We start from the raw sequence: 20,658 nt of genomic DNA on the forward strand, positions 1-20,658 counted from the left end.
AGGTGAAAGGCCGATGCGCAGACGTCCGGCAAATGGTGTGAACATGATGGGTGTTCGCCGCAAAGCAGCATCTCTGCAAGCTCTCTGACTACATTGCCCAAGCTCGCCGGACGAAGCTGTTAGCCGGGCTCTTGTCGCACCTCACAAACCACGGGCGCTAAAGAAGGGGAATGGGGGTTTTCCTCATCCACGAAGACGGGGCGGCTTGGGTGGGATGATCTCATTCCCAGGCCTCTACTGCCGGGCAGAATCTGTAATCACATAGAACAGCCCTTGCCAGTGAAAATTGATGCGTACGCGACGTAAGAGGATGGGGCGGATAGGGGCCGCTGTCAGCGCGAAGGCAGAAGGTAGCTCCATGCATGAGACGGCGATGCCTTCAACAGGGAACTGATAGGGCAATATTCTCAATTGTGTGGGTCTTGCTCGCACATTGACATTTGAAGCGAGACGCACCGGACATCGTTTCGAAAGTTTGAGCGACTCCAAGTCAATGAATGTTAAAACGGACTAGATGTACAAGTGGCATATCGTGAGAAAGGGAGTTCAGTGCTCATGAATCACATTATACCTGTACGCGAGAATTATGTACTCTTGCTTGCTGTCACAGCCATTTTTGTCTCTCGGAACCCTACTGCTGCATAAGGAGTGCACTTTGCTTCCTTTCCCCAGGAAGCTCCTATATCTCCAATGATAAGCCCACATTCCCAGCCATCCCAAGGTGAAATCAACGCCAGTCGCAATGCTTTTTTATACAAGGAAGGTCCGTAGTCCTGGTCATATCTCTCGTCTCGTGCACGATAAACTATCTGTTTGTTCTTAATGATACTCGCTCTGCTTGTTCGGTTACCACAAACCAGCAAGACCGGTGAACCAGCCAAAGGTTACCACAGTTACGCCCACCATGCCAAGGAGAGCTATCCAGGTCTGCTTCTCGAGACTTGAGGCTCCATTGCATGTTGCGCACACGTAGTCGGCCATGGGCGTATATGGCTGTGGGCTGTACATTCCAAAGGTGAACTGGTCGTATGTTCCCAGGTAGCCAGCTTGTGCTCGATCTGTAACATCTTTGGCAGCATCGTGAATGATGAGCGTGTATGTCTCGGTGAGAAGAGGCACGGTGGCGCTGGCTTGAAAGGCGCCCGTGTCCCATGTGAAACTTTGAGTCTCCTCTACAGTCAAGTTCATGGCCAAAGTGTATGTCTGCTGGTTCTTGCTGCATGATGCGAGGACGTCGATAGCGGAGGGAGTCACAGATAGCGAAGTGTAGTTCCAGGCGAAAGTGATGTAGTCCTTGATCTTGTAATACTGTGTTGTCATCGGGTTCGGCGTAATCATGGACACACCACCTGCTGGGAGACGTGCATCGAATGTCTTGGTCGATGAGCCTCCCTTTTTCGTCCCCGTGCCAGTCTCCTTGCCCGTGTTTGTGCCAGTCTCCTTCTCGTCATCATCGTTCGAGTCACCGGTTGTTTTGCTGTCTCCGCCTGTAGTGGTGGCACTTTCGTCGCCAGACGGCGTGCCTGTGGGCTCGGTGGTGGCAGTGTTGCCCTGGGTGGCGCTGAATGACAAGTCGAAGGACGTCCTGCCGCCATTGTCGTTGTTGTCATTGTTGTCGTTGTTATCGTTGTTCTCTTGTCGGGGGAAAAGCGCGTCGATGTCGTTCATGCCGTTCAGAGCCTCAATGGGCGCCCAGCCAGCCTTGCTCGCGCATGCTGCAGACACGAGCAGCAGGGATGCCAGCACCTCGCAAGGGCGCATGGTGATGATATTACAGTGGAAGAATATTCAAAAGGCGACTCGCAGCTGGCCGGCCGTGCGTGCGTGGCAGTGTCGATGTTGTGGTGCGGTGAGTCTTGGTGTTTTCTGCAAGCCGCGTCTCCCCTCGTGCTCTCCCGTCTGGTAGTCGCTCAACGGTCGGCGGTGATCGGACGGTCGTGGCTGCTTCGAGAGCGCGGAGATCGACAAGCGAGTGACTGAAGCACGGGGGCAATCGAAAACGGGCGGATGAAGCGAATGACGGGTGTTGTTGATGAAGAACGTACAGCACGACGAGGTGAGCAGCGTGAGCGAGTGAGAGGGAGCAGAACGAGATCTCTCTCCTTCGCCCAAACCCAAACAAGCCAGGGAACGCCTCCCGGCAAACCATAATTAGCAACGCGCGCTAGTCCGCTCTCTGCTCTCTTCTTCGTATTCTCATTGTCGATACCGTTTTGCTACTTGCTCTGGTACTCATATTATACACGTTCGCCTCATCTCGAGCTGACCTTTATGCCTCTCTTCTGTATACATCTCGCACCTGCCCTCTGCCAGCAGCGATGCGCAGACTCCAGGTGGGCTTGGCAACGCGAAGCCGCGAAGGATCAGCGCTGGGGTTGCCCAAGCATCCGAATCCCGGTCTAGCACGCCCCAATGTCTTCACGCCTCTGTCCACAACACTTCTTCACCTCAGGCCGTACCGTAGGCGTGCCAGGTTCCACACGCACGAGCTTGCGGCAGCAGTCAGACTAGCTGTCACAGCGAAGGGAATGCTGCTTCAAGTCAATCAACTCCGCGGCGCTGAGATCGCACCGGAGACTGAAGCGGTCGCGACTCAATGGCTAACTACTCACTCGTGACCCGAGAGCAACATGCGTATGCAGCCTCAAAGGCGATCTTGCTCACCTAGCGCTGATGCGGTCTTGCCCATCAAGCTGACGTTTCCAACGCCTACCATAGGGCATGCATAGATTAAGCTGTGCCGCACACGAGCGTCTACCAATCTTTCGCCGACTTTTTTCTGGCTTCACAAAATTTGATGAGGCTTTGGACTTCAATCTCACAACTGACCGTGCTGACTACCCCAGCGCCAGATCTACGGAATGATCGGCGTCATGGCAGATACCACGGCGAAGCTGAGTTTTCTGCTCCTTCCCCAAGAGATCCGCGATATCATCTACGACTTCGTGTACACCGAGACCACCATTCACAGCAAGCGCGTCTACCCGAAATTCCATTTCACAGGCATCTACCATTGTCCGCCTCCCCGGCTGTCAGCTGTCTGTAAGCAGCTTCGAGCAGAGACAGAAGATGAAGTCTTCAAACAAAACTTTAGAGATAACGCGGCGCCAAAGCTATACCACCGCTATTTGCAGCCACACCGGGTCTCTTGGTCAAGCCGTTATTCGCGGGAGTCTCATTATTGGAACATCATGATTGAGACACCGAGCAGTCCAGAATACTTCCGAGTGCTCCTCCAAGCCAAAGTCGACGTACGTCTGGTCTTTAATCGCGAGTGGGAGGACCAAGTAATGAACAACTTCAAGATGATCGGGGTCAGTCGGGTCCCGATGGGTGCGCGCGCAACCATCTATGTGTACTCCTCGAGAATGTCGGCCAAACAAGAAACAGCGGTCACTTGGCGAAAGGCGCTGTGCGAGCTGTTGGTCCATGTTATCAGGCAGCTTACGAGGGCGTGCCCGGAGCCGCTTCTTTCCAATCCATGTAATCCAAAGCGAGAGACATGCGTAGAGCACGGAGTAGAACTCGAAATGGCGATGATCTCGGTCCTTCGAAGACTCTGCGGGACAGAGCTGTCTGCAAAAGAGTTGCTGGAATCGTCAGAAATGACACTAAGAGTCAAACTGTCGTGATGTATTGCACTTTGAGTCCAGGCCAGTGGAAACTCACGACCCACGATATGATGCGAATGGTACGCTATTTCCGGGAATTGTTACAACACTACTTCAGGAGAACTACCTCATTTCTTCCGGCCTCCTATTAACCAAAAGAGACCTCTCAGTACCCTCACCACCAACCAGAGAAAGATGCCTTTCGCATGGAATATGCGGAGCACGACGTGCGAAATTCTCCAGGCCTTTGTGCATCGGGGCACGCTCTCCTTGTCAAACTCCTTCACAGCTTCGGCGATGGATGTCGCGTTGCAGAGCGCGCTGCTCAAAGAGTAGCCGTCCATGATAGCCATATTCATACCGTTGCCCGCAAAAGGGCTCACAGCATGTGACGCATCTCCGATATACACGACTGGCTCTGATTCGATATCCGTGTGAGAGATTGGCCGGTTGTCCTGGGCATTGAAGATCTTCAGCGAGCTCATTTCGGTAGCTTGCAGCAGTACTTCGAGTCTCTCTCCGAAGACCGCCCCTCTCGACCTCACTTCTGCCATAATCTCGTCCTTCATCACCAGAGCTTTCTCGCCCGAGATTGGTGTTCTTGGTTCCTTCGACCGATGCGTAATGAACCATACACAACTCCGGTCGTCAATGGGGAACACCACCAACCCCGTCCCTTGGCCTCCAATAACTGGACCGAACGAGTCCTCCACGTACGGCGGAACTTTCCCAGGCTCGAAGAAAGCGTTGCCGGTTATCAAAGAAGCTCCGATGAACTTCAACCCATCGTCTGGCCTCAACGCTCTCCTCATCTTACTACTCGCTCCGTCTGCCACAACCAACAAGTCGCAATGCACCTCTTTCTCGTCATCTCCGCTCAACTTCACATCCATCCCACCCTTCTCCGACCGCCTCGCCGAAACACATTGCACATCAAAATTCTTCTCCACAGCTTCCGGCAAAGCTCTAATCATCGTCTCCCGCACACTGTTCCTTGTGATTCTCACATTCGCCACCGGCAACCCATCAGGCGGCGTATCAGGAACTTTGAAATGTACCAAGTCCTCCCAATTGTGATCGCGAATCGACCCATTCTTATCGGAGTTCGGAACGCATGCTGCGAGGACTTGATCGAGGAGGTTGAGTTTCTTGAGGGCTTGAAGACCGCCGGAGAGCTTGTCGCTGCGGAGACCGATGGAGTAGTTTCCGCGTGAGGCGGGGAGGTCTCGAGGATCGCGTTCGTAGAGTTTGATATTTGGCGGTGGGAGGTTTGAAGGCCAGAATTCGAGGATGCCTTTTGCGAAGGACAGACCTGCTGTTCCGGCGCCGGAGACGATGATTGTTTTGCCTGAGAGGGGATGTTCTTGGTCGTGTTTGGGGAGGAGTTTACTTGTTTCGGTGGACGACATCGTTGATGTTGTGTAGCTGTGACTTGATAGTTGGTTTCTTGGGTATTTCGAAGAGACTCGATGCAGTGCTGTTGTCCCAGATGCCAGTATTGTCGGCGCTCTACTAGATATCATATAAGAAGCTCTGTACCAACGCGTTGCTGAAGCGAAGCTCGGTTGGCCAAACAGTGATAAATGCGAAGTCAACTTCGATCTTGCAAAACTGACACTCATGCCGTTACCTCTTTATATTCCACTGTTGCAGTCCCTGCCTTCAATTTTCACTTTTGTATACAAACTAGAAAACCAATGCTGTCATAATTGTCAAACGAACATTGTTGGAAGGATTCTTTCGGGTCCTCGTCACCTTCGCAGGACCCGAGCACGCTCGGGTCGCCCGAAAGCCTGCTGGCGTTGCACGACAAAGGCTACAGCTCAGATACCAAAAGCGGACTAGCGTTTAGAGCATGACCAGTTGACCGGGTATTACTGAAAGTCCTAGAGCCCGAAGGATTCCTTGAAAAACAAAGAAAAGCAAACGAAGAGATTGTGATTTGCGGACTTGTGTGCGTGGTTGGTTTGCTTGCTTTGATTTCCGTTGCTTAGATTGATGCCTTAGGAGTTAGTTCACGGACCCGAAGGTTGTCAACCTCGTATTGCACCTCTTATCATAGTCTACGATGATGATGACTAGTCTACTCGTAGTTCGCATCTTCTGATACGCGTCTAGATAGGAGAAAGATTCGATGTGCAAGAGATCGATGCCGAAGAGTTGCCGTCCGATCTGAAGATCTACTATATTGTAGGATCCTCTCCGTACGCTTCTGCCATCTCCTTACACATTAGCTTACCTGCCTTGTCGTGCTTGTTTGCTTGCACCGGGATCATGCTCCGTGTTCCATCGCAGATACGGTCGCACAGCATGGTCATGCGCGTGCTTGCGCCAGCCCCACAGAAGCCCAGACACAACAACATCGCGGAAGCATTTGGGGGAAGCAGCTACTTGCATCGCGGCGTCCTATTTTCGCTGTGCCGGCCCGGAAGAGGAACGACTGATTCGGAAGAGGCAAGTGGAGTATGCAGCAGCAGCAGCAGAAAGAAGGATTCCAGTTCCGAAGATCACCTACATATTGAAGCCTTCTTGGGCAGCTTTGCACTTGCTCAATTCGTAAATATATCGTACAGTCGCATATGCATGCCAACACCAGCGAATTGCTTGCTACCTTAGACCCATTCTGCACTGATGATACTGCATGCAAGCCCAAAACCTGCCCCGCGAGCAGGAATGCGGCCGGCTGACTCGTGACACCAACACACCACAGAGAACCTCCTTCACCGCACATTCGAAGCATCTTGTCCCGCCACAGAATCTCTTCAAGATCAAGGTCATTGCCCATGGCGGTACGAATAGTCCCCTTACGCCGTCGGGAACTTGTTGATGGCTTGTGGTCGGGGAGTGCATCGTCCGCGGCGTGAAAGCTTTCGGAATGGTACAGTCAAGACCTTTCACCCCGCTTCTTGCTCCAAGACCTGCAGGTTTGGATGTTGCATATGATGCTTCATAACCACATTCTCCAGTACGGCGCCCGATCTTCCTCCACGCATCTCAATCTGGTCGTGAAAACTCGGAAGCAACCACCCGAACCGGAGACATGCGCTGCCTTTAAGAAGTTGGTCTCGTGGTCATTCGAATCGGGCTAGCTGTACTGTCGTCAGCTTTCATCTGGATATTGGCAGGCTCCTGCGACACGTGTGCTGTCATACTGCTGTCTCGTCGCTCTTTGGCGCTGTACTGACTTGCTACGCTGCCACTGCGGATACTCGTGTTGTCGTGTGCCAGTAGATCAAGCGAAAGTTTGCGATTCTGTGCAATGCAGTGCGGGCACGGAACGTCGTTATTGTTCTTGCTTTCCGTTCGATGCTTCGTAGCATGGAAGCAAGTGAAAGGTGTCATGCCAGGTGTAGTCATGGCGGTCATGCATTGATCGGTCGAAGTGCAGCTTTCGTGACCGCAAGGCCAGGAGCGGATGATCAGGATACACATGATATGTCGTTCTGGTATGAAAGTGTTCAGGACAGGTGGCTGTGTGTGTCTTGTGTTGTTTGTCTGGAATGCTTGGAGTTCGGTTTGTCTTTAGAAGTGGTCTGATAAGTAGGCTGATGTCGGAGTGGCTGCTATTTGTTACAAGTCCGAAGCTGAGAATGGTAAACGTAATGATAAGAAAGGAAGAAGCTTTGGTGCGCCTCTTATGAGTTGCCCCGCCGTGGCTGGTTACATTATACTATTGTGGTGTGTGAGACAGTCCTTCGACAGTTGACGTGGCGACTGTGCCACATGGTTCAGATAGCGTATCTTACAGGCAGCATTATCGGTGTCGACGGCTGCCCACCCGGGGGCAGCGTATGGTGGATGGCTTTCTCAGTCTCCGTCATCAAGCGTGGCACGTGGTGGACTCCCTCATCTAACTTGGTAGCAAGGCTCAGCGCATGCAGGTCTGACATGCAACTCAGCCTTCGGACGGCGCTTTGGTGTGCCAAGTGACGCGGGGAAATCCCGCGGGCTGGGTCGTCCAAGTTGGCAGGTCTTGGAAAATAACGTTCTGTTGATCTGCTGTGCTTTGCGGTGCTCCGGCGGCTGGCTCGGGCAAATGTGCCAGTTTGCATGCAGATGGCTGCGATGGGACACGACATCCCTCTCACACCTCTTGCGGAACGACTCTCACCGTCCGCTTGATGCCGTTCTCCTCGCCCTTGACTTTAATCTCGATGGTAAAGTCTCCGACTTCTTTGATCCTCTTATCCGTCCTAGCTGGCTCGTTCAGGAACTCAATGTCTTGTTCCGTAACAATGATACGCGATGCCTCGTCGTTGGTCGCAATGCTCGCTCTGACAGCGACGAGTATGTCGTGTTGCGATACCGAACCGTAGATGGCTCCCGTGAGCTTCGGCTGAGGCTTGTTCAATGGCTTCTGTGTCCGCGCAGCCAACAGGTCTGCGGCAGCATTGGACGCACTCCTCTGTTTGTTGTCCTCCTTGGGTGGTGCTTCTTCCACTTTTTCCACCTTGGGCTCTTCAACAATCGGTTGTCTGTAGAAGTCCATCCTGTGAGGCACAAATATCTCTAGAAGTTCCAGACTGCGTTCGCTCGTCAATTTCTCGACCTCGGGGGCTCTGCGGACTGGTGCTGGCGTAGGGTCATCGCGGAGTGGCATCAGCAGAGGACCATCGGCGGCAGAGAATGGAGCTTCCTTCTTGCCGAAGGTGTAATCGCGTTCGATGGGCACGTTCTGAGCGCGTAGTGTGCGGAGCTCGGGCATGGTAACATATTCGGCGATCCGTTTGGGGTAGTAGTTGTTTCGCAATTGACCTCTCGCCATGGGGACAATGGCTCCTAGACGCTCCCGTCAGCGTGGTCCGACTGCAGCAGATGCCCAATACACACCCTTTCTGCCAAAGCCAGGCAAGTCCTTCAGCAGGCGGGCGGGAATGTTGCCTGTCGGCTTGGCCTGCTTCTTCTTGCCGCGAACATGTTGTCGCGAGCCCAGGGAGAACGCAGGAGCAGCAGCGTCCGACACGCTGCCCCAGGCAGAGTTGCGCAGACAGGCAGAGCACTGCGGGAGAGTGCGAGATGTGAATGGGAGGGCCATGGTTTGTGAGGTGTGTACAGCAAACTGATGGGCGTCACGCAATGGGCACAATGTCAAAGGGAAAGACGGGCTGCAGCAGCTGCGGCGGCTTGTTCCTCTCATTCGTCAATCACCACGCAACCCAGCATACCGATACCCACCTCGCTTTGACCCCGAACAGGCAGACGCCTGGAGACACGACACCGCGCTACTCACCGTGGACGCCCTCTCCGCCTGGGTCCGCTATGGAGGAGCCGCCATCACCGCCGCCCTCCCGATCCCGCTCACATACGCCCTAACCTCCGCTCCGCCGGCCGACAACACCCTGCCGGACTACTCGCAGCGCGAGAAGACTCTCGTGGCCTTTGCCGGCACAGGCGCGTTGGCGAGAAGAAGAATGCCCGACAAACCGCTTACTATCGCGACCTATGCTGCTGGCGCTTCCCTTGCCGCGATCACTCTGGTTTACGTCTTCGGCCCGACCTTCTTTCTGGACAGTGACGATGCACACAGCACCAAGAGCAGTCGTAAGAAGGGCGTCGTGGGACTGGTCAACCCCGCGAACGACTGCTTCATCAACTCGGTCTTGCAAGCTCTCGCAGGCTTACCGGATTTGCGAGCGTTTCTGATCCGCGAAGTTCATCGGCGCAAGCTTGATGGGCCTGCCGTGTATGCGGATCTCACTGCAGCATTGGAGGAGCAGGCAAAGAAGGGCGAAGGTGCGAAGAAAACGCCCGAGTGGATGATTGCGGGCCTACAGCAGGGATTGGTCACTGCGGGTCTGAAAGAAGTGCTGGATGCGCTGAACGAGCGGCCAATATACCGAAAAACGATCAGTGCACAAGGCTTTATTCATTGCGTCGAAGCCAGTTTCAAGACTAGGATCAATAGGAGCCAGCAGGACGCACAAGAATTCCTGCAAGTCATCGTAGAAAGAATAGCCGAGGAATACTATGCAGGGAGGAGGGTGAGGACAAGGCTACGCCAGAGTGGCACACAATCACAGGCTTCGCTTGAACCCTCTGCAGAAGTCCACGCAACTCAGGTACATGCAGAGGGGCCGAGAGACAGCAAGTTTTTGGCAACAAACAACGACCAAGCGCACTCCGATGCTCCGCAGGCCAACGACGAACCGGAGCAGGAGAACGTGTTTCCGCTCGAAGGCCAATTGGAGTCGCAAGTGGAATGCTCGCATTGCAAGTTCAAACCAAAACCGTCCTTGTCAAACTTCTTGACCTTGACTCTTAACGTGCCACACCAACAAACATCCACCACACTCAACGAATGTTTTGACGGCATCTTTAAAGTTGAGCACATCGATGACTTCAAATGCGAGTACTGCCGCCTCATCCACGCCATTTCCATCAACGACAGAATTCTTGCAAAGTCGAGCCTGTCTGCCGAGGACCGAGCCAAAGTCGAGAACGACAACACCAAGCTCCAGCAAGCGCTCAATGAGGATCCAGAGAAGCCTCCTAAAGATGTCAAGTTGCCAGATGTGTCAACAGCTCCGAAGCGTAAAATCGCGCGACACACGCGCGTATCAAAGTTTCCGAAGATCCTGTCGATTCACCTGTCACGCTCAGTATGGGACCCGTCAGCCGCTAGCTCAAAGAATTTGGCAAAGGTGTCTTTTCCGGAAAGCCTTGCTTTAGGTGGTCTCCTAGATCGTAAGCAGTATCGTCTGCTAGGCGTCGTTACACATAAAGGTGGTCATAACAGTGGCCACTACGAATCTTTTCGTCGACAAGTCCTGCCGCAGCCTTTCTCCACGCCCACAACTCTAGGCCGACAAGGCCCCTATAGCATAGCTGGGTCGCCCTCTCCAAGCGCCTTGAACAGTCCGCGACTCAGTGCGAGTACTGCGAGAGATACGCGCGATGGGACCGGCAGCAGTAACGATTCGCAGCTTCTGTCGACTCCCACCAGCGCAGCGCCCTCCACGTCCTCCGCATCATCAGTCTCGAATATCCCATCTGCTTCGACACCTTCAGCCGAGAAGCGATTTTCGGCGCACCAGGTTCCGTTCGATTCCATTCCAGCACCTGGCCTTCCTGCTCCGCCAACTGCCACCGCTTCTTCACCTTTGCAGCAAGCGACGACTGTCACCGACACCTTGAAATCGGAGGAGCCTGAGGCACCACGACCTTCTTCGAGCAGTCTGCGTAATCTAAAGGGCGTTGTATCTAAGAAAGCAAAGAAGAACACGGGCAGTGAGCGGTGGTGGAGAATCAGTGATGAACGCGTCAAAGAGAGTAAGACGAGTGATGTTCTGGGTATGCAAAGAGAGGTCTATCTCTTGTTTTACGAAATGGTTACGGAGGGCTAGGGCTGGCATGTCACGACACTCTTGGTAGATTTGATTGATTCTTTCCAGCGAGGTGTTGCGGCGCCGGTACTTGGGTTATTTATCTTTCTCTTTCCATTCTGTACAAAGGCAGTATTGGATCGGACTAGATTGGCCTATGATGGGGAACTCTTTCTTCAGAATGGGCTCTTATTTTCGGCTAGTGTAGATGTTGCACTGTTGCTGTCTTACTTTTCAATCGAATGTACATATCTTGAGAAGGGGCAGTGTATCCGCATTTGCTAAGGTAAACTGACGAAAATGTAGGTGAAGTCGCTCCTTCCTCCTTAGATGGAAATGGCGTGGAAGCTTAACTCTTCGAAGGATTGCTGAATGCCAGTCATCGCGCAGCAGCTGCTGCTGCACAGCCGGCATGGCATGTTGTGCGACATTGGCAAATTCTCGATGACCCTTTCGGAGGCGAACTCATGGAAGCTATTCTTGTAGCTCTTTGCAGATCTTACTCAAGACTTGATTGCGAAACACCGGTCAAGATTCTGTACTGCATCTCCGCAGTAAGGAAGCATTCCATGAGATACACCAACTTCTTGGTCCTCCATATGATCAGCTTCGCCACTGGCCTGTAGCCAAGGCATTGCTTGCTTGCTCGATCCGAGTTATCCTGGGGCTGTGGTTTGAACGTCAGAGTGCACGATATTCTCCATTCAGACGACAGCCATTGGCAAAGCAGAGCTCTGCCTCGAGTAGCAGTCACGCTGTGTGACCTCTCGAACGGTCACTCATGGTTGAGGCTGAGAATGTTGGGTATCGTTACACCAGACCGCAGCATGCGATTCAAGACCGCAATAATAGACTGGTCTAGTATATCAGTCCTCTGCTGTCTGGCTTCGTTCTCCCGCATCGACTTGCTAATGGTCGAACGTCCAACTGATTCTCCACATCATGATTTCATTGATTTACTTCATTGCCTATGCAGCACTGGCCGTGGCTGCGCTCCAATACAGACAAGCCGACGGAGGTGATATCACCGCGGGCGAAAATACAACTATGGATGAGCCGGAATGCTGCTGGTTTGTTGCCATGCAAATACCTCAGGCACAGATTGGTGTAATGCACAACTTTGTGAGTGCCGGCGGGCGAGCAACACACGTGAATGAGGTTCATGTTCGAGACAATTCTAACCTTCGATGGCGGTACTCAGTGGTACGAGTCTACAGCTACGCAGACGGTAGCGACTGTCGTTTCGGACATATACGACTATGGCGACAGTACAGTGACTGGCGAAACCCGCACGACTCACATGCCGGCTTCAAAAATATATACGGATTTTGGTCGCTACATGATGTTCACGGCAAACCCGCCGACGGCTATTCTCAATGATCAGCTTGGGATTCCTCGCAATATGCTTCCTACTGGAAGTTATGCCGCAACAATCGTACACCAGGCGAACACAACGACATACCATGGAATGTGAGTTACACATTATCTTCCGCACCGCCCCGATTGTCTAATAAACTTGCAGCACAGCACCGACTGCCTTCAACGAATACGCAAGCATTGGAGTATGGACACCACCAACAGGTTCTGCCTTCGGAACTGAATCAGGTCGATGCGGAGGCCCCGTAACGACTCGGACTGTCGCCATCGTTCAGGAGGGATCGTGGGCTGCCTCGACTGTGACATACTCGAATCCCCAAGGCAAATTTGGCTGGTATACCAACAATGCAATCGACACCAAATACTTCACAGATTCACCGGAAGAGCTGCCAACGTACGTACAAGTCGTCAGACTGTCTCGGACAAACGGGGGGAATTTTGCAATACCAACGGAGGCTGTCGCTTTGCTCACCGACAACCCGGCCGTCCTCAGCGCTTATCCGTGGATCACCAAATGTGGCACACTGGATGCCTATGGAGAGCCGACTGTGCATGTCGCTGTTGATCAGCTCACTGTGATGGGTGAGAACATCATCACAATGCAATTAGGAGCTCGTCAAGAGGCCCCATCGCCGGCAACGTCTCCTGCTTCGTTGGAGACGACAAAGATAGTGTCTCAGATGTCAGGAGCCCCGGTGCCCGCGAGTACGGCTGCTTCTCCAGCTATGGAGACTGCCCCTGGGGTAAGGACCTACGCTACTTCAGAGACGGCCAATGCTTCAGCTTCGACTAGCAGCAACGCTTCGTTGGCAACAGCAGCACCATCCGAAGGTGAAGCCAGCGACCAGGTCGCAGAGACGCTTACATCATCGAATCCTCGCACCACTACTCCTGCATCTGGCTCCGCCTTGTCCACTGTTGCAATGAGCTCGTCTGCGAGTCATGCTGCTCAGGGCGGTCTGAATTCGACCTCTGCTATAGGATCGACAACTCACACCGCATCGCTGTACACGGGATCGGCATCTAGAGATGGTCGAGCAATTGATTGGCAGTGGTATGTTGTTCTGGGCATGGTGTTGATGAAAGTGTATTGAGCCGGCTGCCGAAATCAATCCTCCTGTGCATCATCTTGATTTGCCTTTTTTTTAGTGCTGGTTTTTCTTTGGAGTCTCCTCTGATAATCTTTGCGGCTCCAGTTATCCACAGTGATCGTCATGATTCAAACTTAGCTGATATGTAGCTGAAGCCAAGGAGGAAGGACAGTGCGAATACGGACAGTACGCTTTCCTCGGCGAAAAGTATGTCGCGATTTTCTTTTAGGCGGAATTATTGTCGAGGTTTCGCATGTACCACTGGTATGTTGTGAATACATGCCGAACAAATCCGCCACGAGGCACTGGTTGTTCGGATGCTGGGACCTTCGCCAAGCCGTCATTTCTTCGGCACGTTGTGTTACTTTTGACGTCAACTTGTGCTGCTTCAGCTCCCGCCAGCTTGGTATGTGTATCACACATTGTCCGCCCACGTGTGACGGATGCTTTGTCCGAATTGCCGTTCAAATGTCGTCGACTTCAGCTGCTGGCGTTCCGGATCAAGCCCTGAGACGAAGCCGAATGGACGGAGACTGATGAGGTTCGGAACCAGTGTTATTTTGGTATCTGTCGCGCCAGAAGCGTCCAGGTGATGGAGCAACTCCTTTACACTGCGGTGCCGCCTGCCTAGAGCTCAATTGGGCAAGTGGACGGCGTGGTTTGTCAAGTCCTGGGCCAAGGCGTAGCTTTCGAACGGCCGACGGCACCAGGGTTTGACTTCAGCTTGTCTCGGTCGCTCAGCAGCCTCAACCAGCTGCCGCACGCGATGCATCGAATGCTACACTTCTCCCGCTCGCGTAGAAATACAAACGTAATTGTTGGCACGCGATCACCTTATGGCAGGGAACAACGATGGAGAGCGATGTAGCTCATGCAATACTGATCCTCCTGCTGACGGCTTAGCAGCATGAGTCTGCATGACAGCGCAGAACGCCTCGACCCGATGGCTTCCAAATTGGGACCGTCGCGTGGCAATCCGTCCCAAACAAGAATTTGGATCAGGGCGCTACTGCAGATCCGCCACGAATATCCGAGAAGCAGACCTCACTAGCGCTTTACACAGTCAAGCTGCGAAGCTGATTGCTCGAAAGGATCAAGCTATTCCTAGGTGCGGGATGTACATTGTCGACGACTATGGTCGATCTCACAACATCAGGAACCTATCCACACTATCGACAGACCCCAGGCTGCCGATTTGCATGCAATGACGGCCGACACTGATGAACATTCTCGCCGGCAACAAATTTCTCCTTCCTATGTCTCGACTCGAGCAAACTCTCGCGTGGCGTTCACTAGTCAATCACCCGCGAAGCTTCAATCCAATGCTCACGCCATGCAGGCCTGGATTGCGGTAGCCATGCTCGTAACGACATGCCATGATTCGTGAGCAGAGCTTCCAGCCTGCAGCCACGGCGAGGTCTCACGCGATGCGTTCGCCGCGATGGCTTCGTTATACTTCCGACCGACAGAATTTACGAGGTGCGAGAATAGGTGACGAAAAAGCCATGCTGGCTTTAGACTCTATTAAAGGTCGCATGCCGTCCAGGTGCCGAGAAAGCATCTTCTTCGCATCTTAAAGCCATTGTTTCTCTTCACGCCTTCCAGAGAATATTGCTTCATACTTGCCAAGATGAAGTTCTCTGCGGCTTTCACACTCGCTCAGCTGGGCTTCGTCAGCGCTTACCTACCGATTCCGAGACGAGATGTCTCCCAGTCTGGCAATGCCAGTCCTCCCGCGCGGAAGGACATCACGACTATGAGCTTCGATGAGTTCAGTCTCTTCGTTCTTGCTATGCAGCAGTGGCAGAGGTCTTCGACCGGCACCGTCGGAGGCTTCTACCAGGTCGCCGGTATTCATGGTGCTCCACACACCTACTGGGACGGCAGTGCCTATCAAAATACCAACCAGGGCAACAAGAATGGAGGATACTGCTTTCACGGAACAAAAGACTTCTATTTGTAAGTGTGACTGTTCATCTGCAGAATCTGTAACCCTGCTCTTGGAGGACTAGACTTGTCCGAGGTATTGACCAATGCTAATGTTCGCGGCATCAGATGGCACCGACCTTACCTTGCGCTTTTCGAGCAACAGATGCAAGCTACTGCGATCACCATTTCGAACAACTGGGCCTCTTCGGACAGAACAAAATTTCAAGGCATTGCGAATACACTTAAGTTTCCTTACTGGGATTGGGCACGAAACGGCGGGACAATCCCCAGCCGCATCTCCAGTTCATCGGTCTTGATCACGAACGCTGCTGGACAGAATGTGACAGTCGCTAACCCGCTGTTTTCACACACTCTTGTCAGCGGCGCGAACCTTGGCACGAATGTCTGCCCCGGTACCTCAGGATCTCGAACATGCCGCTCAAGCAACGCTCAGAGGGATATGCAGAATTCTGGTGCATCTCTTCAGAGGCAAACTGCCTTGTTGCTCAACACTGCGAACGTCTGCTGGAATGTTTTCGCTACATACGACTCGAATGAGCGCAGAGCTTCTGGCTGCTCTTCATCATCAGTGAATAGCCTGGAAGGAATCCACAACACAATCCACAACAACATCTGCGGTACGATGTGCAATCTCGACACGGCAGCTTATGATCCCATCTTCTGGCTGCACCATGCCAACGTCGACCGCATTGGAGCACTTTGGAACTACCTCAACCCCAACGTGAAGGTCACCAGCACACGTGCCAGCAGCGGCAATTTCGTTTTCAACTCTGGCGTCAACAGAGATGCTAGCTTCACTTACATGCCCTTCCGAGCTTCTCAAGGAAACACTGACTGGTGGCTGCCGAGCCAGCTTTACGACGTTCGCACCTCAGGCTACACTTACCCAGAGATTGCAGACCGCCCCAGCGTTGCTACTCTTCAAAGTCGCGTCAACAGCCTCTACGGCAATGGTCGCACACAGCAATCCGCCAGCACAAGCGGAAAGAGACACCGAATCCGCGCAAGCCTCGAAGAGCGTCAAGCCAGCGCACGACTCATCGATCCACCTTCTCCTGCAGCCATTGCTCCCTTCCGATCAACTCTCATTTCCGCCAACGGCTCTTACTCTGAATACACTGCCGAGATCGACATTCGCAGATCCGTCGCACCTGGCACTTCCTTCAACCTTCACCTTTTCTTCGGCGATATCGCCACCGGCCTCTCCAACTCAGACTACCTCGCAGCAGCAAACCGTGTCGGTGGCTTGTCTATCTCCCAGGCCGCATCGACCAACGGTGCGAACAGCGCAACAGGCATTGTCCCACTCACCGACGCTCTCCTCAACACGCTCATCGCAGGCGGCATCAGAGATTTCCGACCCGGTACCGTTCGAAAATTCGTGAGAGCGAGAATGGTCTGGAGACTCGTCACATCCGATGGCCAGAACATTGGCGGCAGCGGTGCCAGAAGCAATGGACTGCAAATCCGAGTCCGACGATCGGTTGTCACACCCGACAATGGTGCTCCTCGTGCAGTGCCTGTCGTCGAAGCTCCTGAGGCGATCACCGAAGAGCCAGTCGACAACACTCAAGCGCAGGCTCTGCCGGCCGGTGTTGCTGCGACGTCTGCTCCTGCGGCGCCGGCAGAACCAGCAAGTACTGGCAGTGCGTAGTCCTATAGCCAGAGATTGGGCTTTCTGCGATCAGGCGTTTATAAAAAAAGTATGAATATCACGGCCTATAGCATTGTAATTCCAGTAGTATACAGAATGGAATATTGTAATGGTTCTTGAATATCGTCGAAGTATCCACGCAATGTCGTGTTGCACAGCTATTGAACTTTTGGATTATTCGAGTAGAAGAGGTTCATCAAGAGGGTGGTCGAATTGACACTGTAGGATCAAGACGCTCCTGAGCATGTGCGAATTGGTAAACACTCGTCGTATGATTAAGATTAAATCGAGAAACAGTAACGAGTGGCTATTGTGGACGATAGTCGGTCGATAAATGGAAATGCAAAACAGCTTAGATGTCTTCAATCATCAATCTTCATTGGAAGATGCTATACACTTCCACTGCCTCTCACCTATCCATCATTACAGCTTCGCATCATCTAGTTTCTCATCCATGCTTTCATGTGTACAAAAAGTACAGGATATCTATACAAAATGTGCAAGAAAATCGCACGATTTTCAGCCAGCCTGGTAAAGACCAAGAGCGACAACATGTGGATTGATCATCGACAAGTTGAATGGTGTGAGATAAAGGTCGCTGTCCGTAAGAGCGATGAACATAGTGTCGTTCGCAACACCTTGGCCACCCTCGTAGACGGTGCCAGCTGGCTGGTAAGTGAAACCCTCGTTTTGTCCAGTAACGGTGATAGGGGTGTATGTCAAATTGAGCTGGTTGACCCAGGCGACAAATTGAGGTTCTCCGGCAGTAGTAGCAGTGACGTAGCTGTTGTTTGGTCCCACTGGCTGGCCTGGAGCATCCCACAAGAGGCGGACCTGCTTGCCTGGGAAGGAGAGGGGCTCAGAGCGGTTGTGGGCGACTGATGGGCCGCAGCCGTATCCTGGGAATTCGGTTGAGTTGACGTGGATGCAGGAGTCCTTTTGGGCTGGGATGGTAGCTGGGCTTGAGGTGCGGTTGTCCACGCGCTCCCAGTCGGCGGTGTCGTTTGGTGAGACACGGTTGATGTTGGCCTGGTTCACGACGTGAAGAGCTGGGAAATTTTGCCATGCGAGACGCGTGGTTCCCTCCGGGCAGCTGCTGATGTATGGAGCCAGGAAGGTCCATGCCCAAGATTGTGGAATACCGGTCTCGAACCAGACTGGCATTGGGTGCAGACCACTCATTTGACGGAAGATCATCTGTTGGCGGGCCTCGGTGGCGATCGATTGAGCAAGCAATTGGCCGACCTCGCGTGAATCCAAATGGTTGATGAAACCCCAAACGCCGGACTCACCCCAGCGAGTGAGCTGTTGGTTGAAGTCCACAAACTCGCGAACGTTGGTGTAAGGGTAGGTGTAAGTGCATTGAGGTGCGGCAGTCTCTCCGAGCATGTTGCTAAGAAGAGTAGCGTGTCCCTGCTCTTGCTGAGCCATGAATTGCACCAAAGAGATATCTTCTGGACCAAGGCCAGCAGCGGCCCAATCCTCATCGGAGAAAGTGGCGACAGCGTTGTTGAATGTGTCCAGCTCGATCCACTCCTGGTACAAGCCCAGCATGATCGACTCGTAGTCGAAGTCGCTCTCAACCATGTAGCGTGGCAGACTGCCGTTGGTGCCAAGACCACCAGCTGGAACGTAAGGAGCTGGCTGTGCCTCTTGCAACTGGCCGTTTGTGTTGTAGTAAGTCGCGGTTGGATTTGGTGGGAGTGTACCAATGCTTGGCGAAAGTACAGTGTTTGAGACAGCTCCAGTTGTGGTGGCCTCGCCTTCGTATGGTCCATGAGTGGTAGTGCCAGTCACCCAGCGCGATCGCTGCGCACCACCTGCCAACGGGCCATCTGTTGGCACAGCAGTCTCGACGGCAGGAATCTGCGAGTCTGGACCAAACGATGTTGGGATAACAGTGATGGGCGTCACTTCGTCGCTCACATACGGAGCATCGGCGTTTGGGTAGCCATCGACATTTCCGTCTTGCTCATCAGCAACAACATTGCCAGATGCGGCCGGAGCTGTTGCAGTCGCAGTCGCAGTCGCAGCGGTTGATGCAGGATAGCCACTGGCTTAAGTGTTTGTTAATATAAGCACTCTGTCAATGCCGATTGCTGCGACTTACCAGTCTGGTCCTGTCCAAGGCCGACACTGACGTCCAGCAACTGCGGAGCAGGAATGGCCGCAGCCACACCTGCAAGAGTGATGAGAGACCGGAACATGTTGTCTTGGCCGATGCTCAGCTGTATGTGAGAATGAGGAACCGATAAAGGAAGAGAGACTTGCCTCACATATTATACTCCACAGGCGAGATGTATGCTTGGACGCGTACGGCAGATTCGCGTCATGCAAGAGAAACTATCGAACGACGCATACAAGTGAGATCATTGCGAGACCGGAGATGCAGAGACGATGGCGATCGAGTGAGATACTGCATGCACGCCCATGTGGCTATCGGTTCGGAAGAGTTTCCAGAGGCTCGCCTGCCGCTTGCCGCGATGATCGTGCCATGCCACCCCGATCGTGTTGTCACAGTGAGGTGTCCGCGTCGACATATTGCGTGGAGTTCCCTCCGTGGCGTTCAAAATCTGTTGGCCACTCAAGACTGTGCCGACTTGGAGATTCTTCGGACTTGTCGTTGCGATATGCCGATCGATAATCATCGTGCTCGGGGTTCCTCTTTACTCCAGTACCACAATGGACTGCCGCTTGCCACTGACAATCACTACAATTTCGGATGTTGGGGATGTGTTGCGTGGTGATGCGATCATGACCTGCAGACCACTTAGCCGTCGAAGCAGGATTCTCTAGCGTGCATATGCTGTGGGCCCTCGGCGGTAGTTCCGTGCAACAGCGAGTGCACTTCCGAAACAGGCAGTATGCGCCCAACCGCAATGTGCCTTTGTCAATCTCGCTGCGATCTTGCTTCACTCCTTCAGGCACGTCCCTTTTGAAGAATGTAGTTGAGATTTTCAGGTCGCTATCGCCAGCACAAGCGAACACGTTCCAAGAGACGAGCCTGTGTTCATTGTTGCCGACTTGATTCTTGTAGACATGTGATGTCTAGATGACGCATTGAGCGAAGTCAGTCACAGAACTTGTATGTGTCTCCCGATGTAGACGTCCTGGATGCGCAGAGTGGCGCCGGTGCTGACGGCTGCAACAGAGGTCCTGTATCTAGCAAGAAAATGGGAATGTTCACTGGTAATTTCCTGCAGCCTACTCATTCCATGTGTGATATGCATACGCCCTGTAAGACGTCCCCACAACCAGACAATTGAAGCTGTCCGCCTCCGGAGGAGAGGAGGAGCTCCAGGGGAGCTGCTAAGCTATTGCTCGGAACCCAATCCGATATCAGCATGAAGAAGAATTAGATGGAAGTAGAGGACCAGCTCGTCGTCAAATGTGAGCCAATTTACAGCGGGGAGCAGGCCTAGGATCGTGATTTGTGAACCGCAGACGATGTGACTTTGCGCCGCTGCGCGCATGTAGCCTTTGACGGAGCGGACAGTGGTATCACCAGTGGCCGTAGCGCCTACAGGCATAGCTTAGTGGGAATGTCTCGTCGTGATTGTTGCGTTGTTGCGTTCTCGGGAGTTGTCAGATTGGGAGCAGTGTGGGCAAGGGGAAGTAACACATGCGGAGTCGCCCAAGCGCCACCCGAAACT

At 53.1% G+C, this 20,658-nt stretch overlaps 8 protein-coding genes across 8 annotated transcripts; 4 read left to right on the plus strand and 4 right to left on the minus strand.

The window, feature by feature from the left end:
- Positions 1–846: 846 nt before the first annotated feature.
- On the minus strand, positions 847–1,761 carry CKM354_000116600 (uncharacterized protein; the record flags this gene model as incomplete). The annotated part of the gene is made up of 1 exon (XM_044796282.1): positions 847–1,761. One exon carries the CDS (start codon positions 1,759–1,761, stop codon positions 847–849), a length of 915 nt encoding a protein of 304 aa, XP_044652217.1.
- Positions 1,762–2,596: 835 nt separating this feature from the next.
- CKM354_000116700 (uncharacterized protein) lies at positions 2,597–3,632 on the plus strand (the record flags this gene model as incomplete). Its single annotated transcript, XM_044796283.1, has 2 exons — positions 2,597–2,614; positions 2,847–3,632. The coding sequence occupies 2 exons, from the start codon at positions 2,597–2,599 to the stop codon at positions 3,630–3,632; spliced, it is 804 nt and encodes a 267-aa protein (XP_044652218.1).
- A 107-nt stretch (positions 3,633–3,739) lies between these two features.
- Positions 3,740–5,020, minus strand: CKM354_000116800 (uncharacterized protein; the record flags this gene model as incomplete). The annotated part of the gene is made up of 1 exon (XM_044796284.1): positions 3,740–5,020. The coding sequence occupies one exon, from the start codon at positions 5,018–5,020 to the stop codon at positions 3,740–3,742; it is 1,281 nt and encodes a 426-aa protein (XP_044652219.1).
- A 2,675-nt stretch (positions 5,021–7,695) lies between these two features.
- CKM354_000116900 (uncharacterized protein) lies at positions 7,696–8,646 on the minus strand (the record flags this gene model as incomplete). The annotated part of the gene is made up of 2 exons (XM_044796285.1): positions 7,696–8,390; positions 8,442–8,646. The coding sequence occupies 2 exons, from the start codon at positions 8,644–8,646 to the stop codon at positions 7,696–7,698; spliced, it is 900 nt and encodes a 299-aa protein (XP_044652220.1).
- A 376-nt stretch (positions 8,647–9,022) lies between these two features.
- Positions 9,023–10,954, plus strand: CKM354_000117000 (uncharacterized protein; the record flags this gene model as incomplete). The annotated part of the gene is made up of 1 exon (XM_044796286.1): positions 9,023–10,954. The coding sequence occupies one exon, from the start codon at positions 9,023–9,025 to the stop codon at positions 10,952–10,954; it is 1,932 nt and encodes a 643-aa protein (XP_044652221.1).
- A 921-nt stretch (positions 10,955–11,875) lies between these two features.
- Positions 11,876–13,404, plus strand: CKM354_000117100 (uncharacterized protein; the record flags this gene model as incomplete). Its single annotated transcript, XM_044796287.1, has 3 exons — positions 11,876–12,055; positions 12,135–12,403; positions 12,456–13,404. 3 exons carry the CDS (start codon positions 11,876–11,878, stop codon positions 13,402–13,404), a joined length of 1,398 nt encoding a protein of 465 aa, XP_044652222.1.
- A 1,627-nt stretch (positions 13,405–15,031) lies between these two features.
- CKM354_000117200 (uncharacterized protein) lies at positions 15,032–17,005 on the plus strand (the record flags this gene model as incomplete). Its single annotated transcript, XM_044796288.1, has 2 exons — positions 15,032–15,360; positions 15,457–17,005. The coding sequence occupies 2 exons, from the start codon at positions 15,032–15,034 to the stop codon at positions 17,003–17,005; spliced, it is 1,878 nt and encodes a 625-aa protein (XP_044652223.1).
- A 519-nt stretch (positions 17,006–17,524) lies between these two features.
- CKM354_000117300 (uncharacterized protein) lies at positions 17,525–19,212 on the minus strand (the record flags this gene model as incomplete). The annotated part of the gene is made up of 2 exons (XM_044796289.1): positions 17,525–19,062; positions 19,116–19,212. 2 exons carry the CDS (start codon positions 19,210–19,212, stop codon positions 17,525–17,527), a joined length of 1,635 nt encoding a protein of 544 aa, XP_044652224.1.
- Positions 19,213–20,658: the final 1,446 nt, after the last annotated feature.

Source organism: Cercospora kikuchii (assembly GCF_019650295.1).
Source record: "Cercospora kikuchii DNA, contig_00001, whole genome shotgun sequence".
NCBI classification, from domain to species: domain Eukaryota; kingdom Fungi; phylum Ascomycota; class Dothideomycetes; order Mycosphaerellales; family Mycosphaerellaceae; genus Cercospora; species Cercospora kikuchii.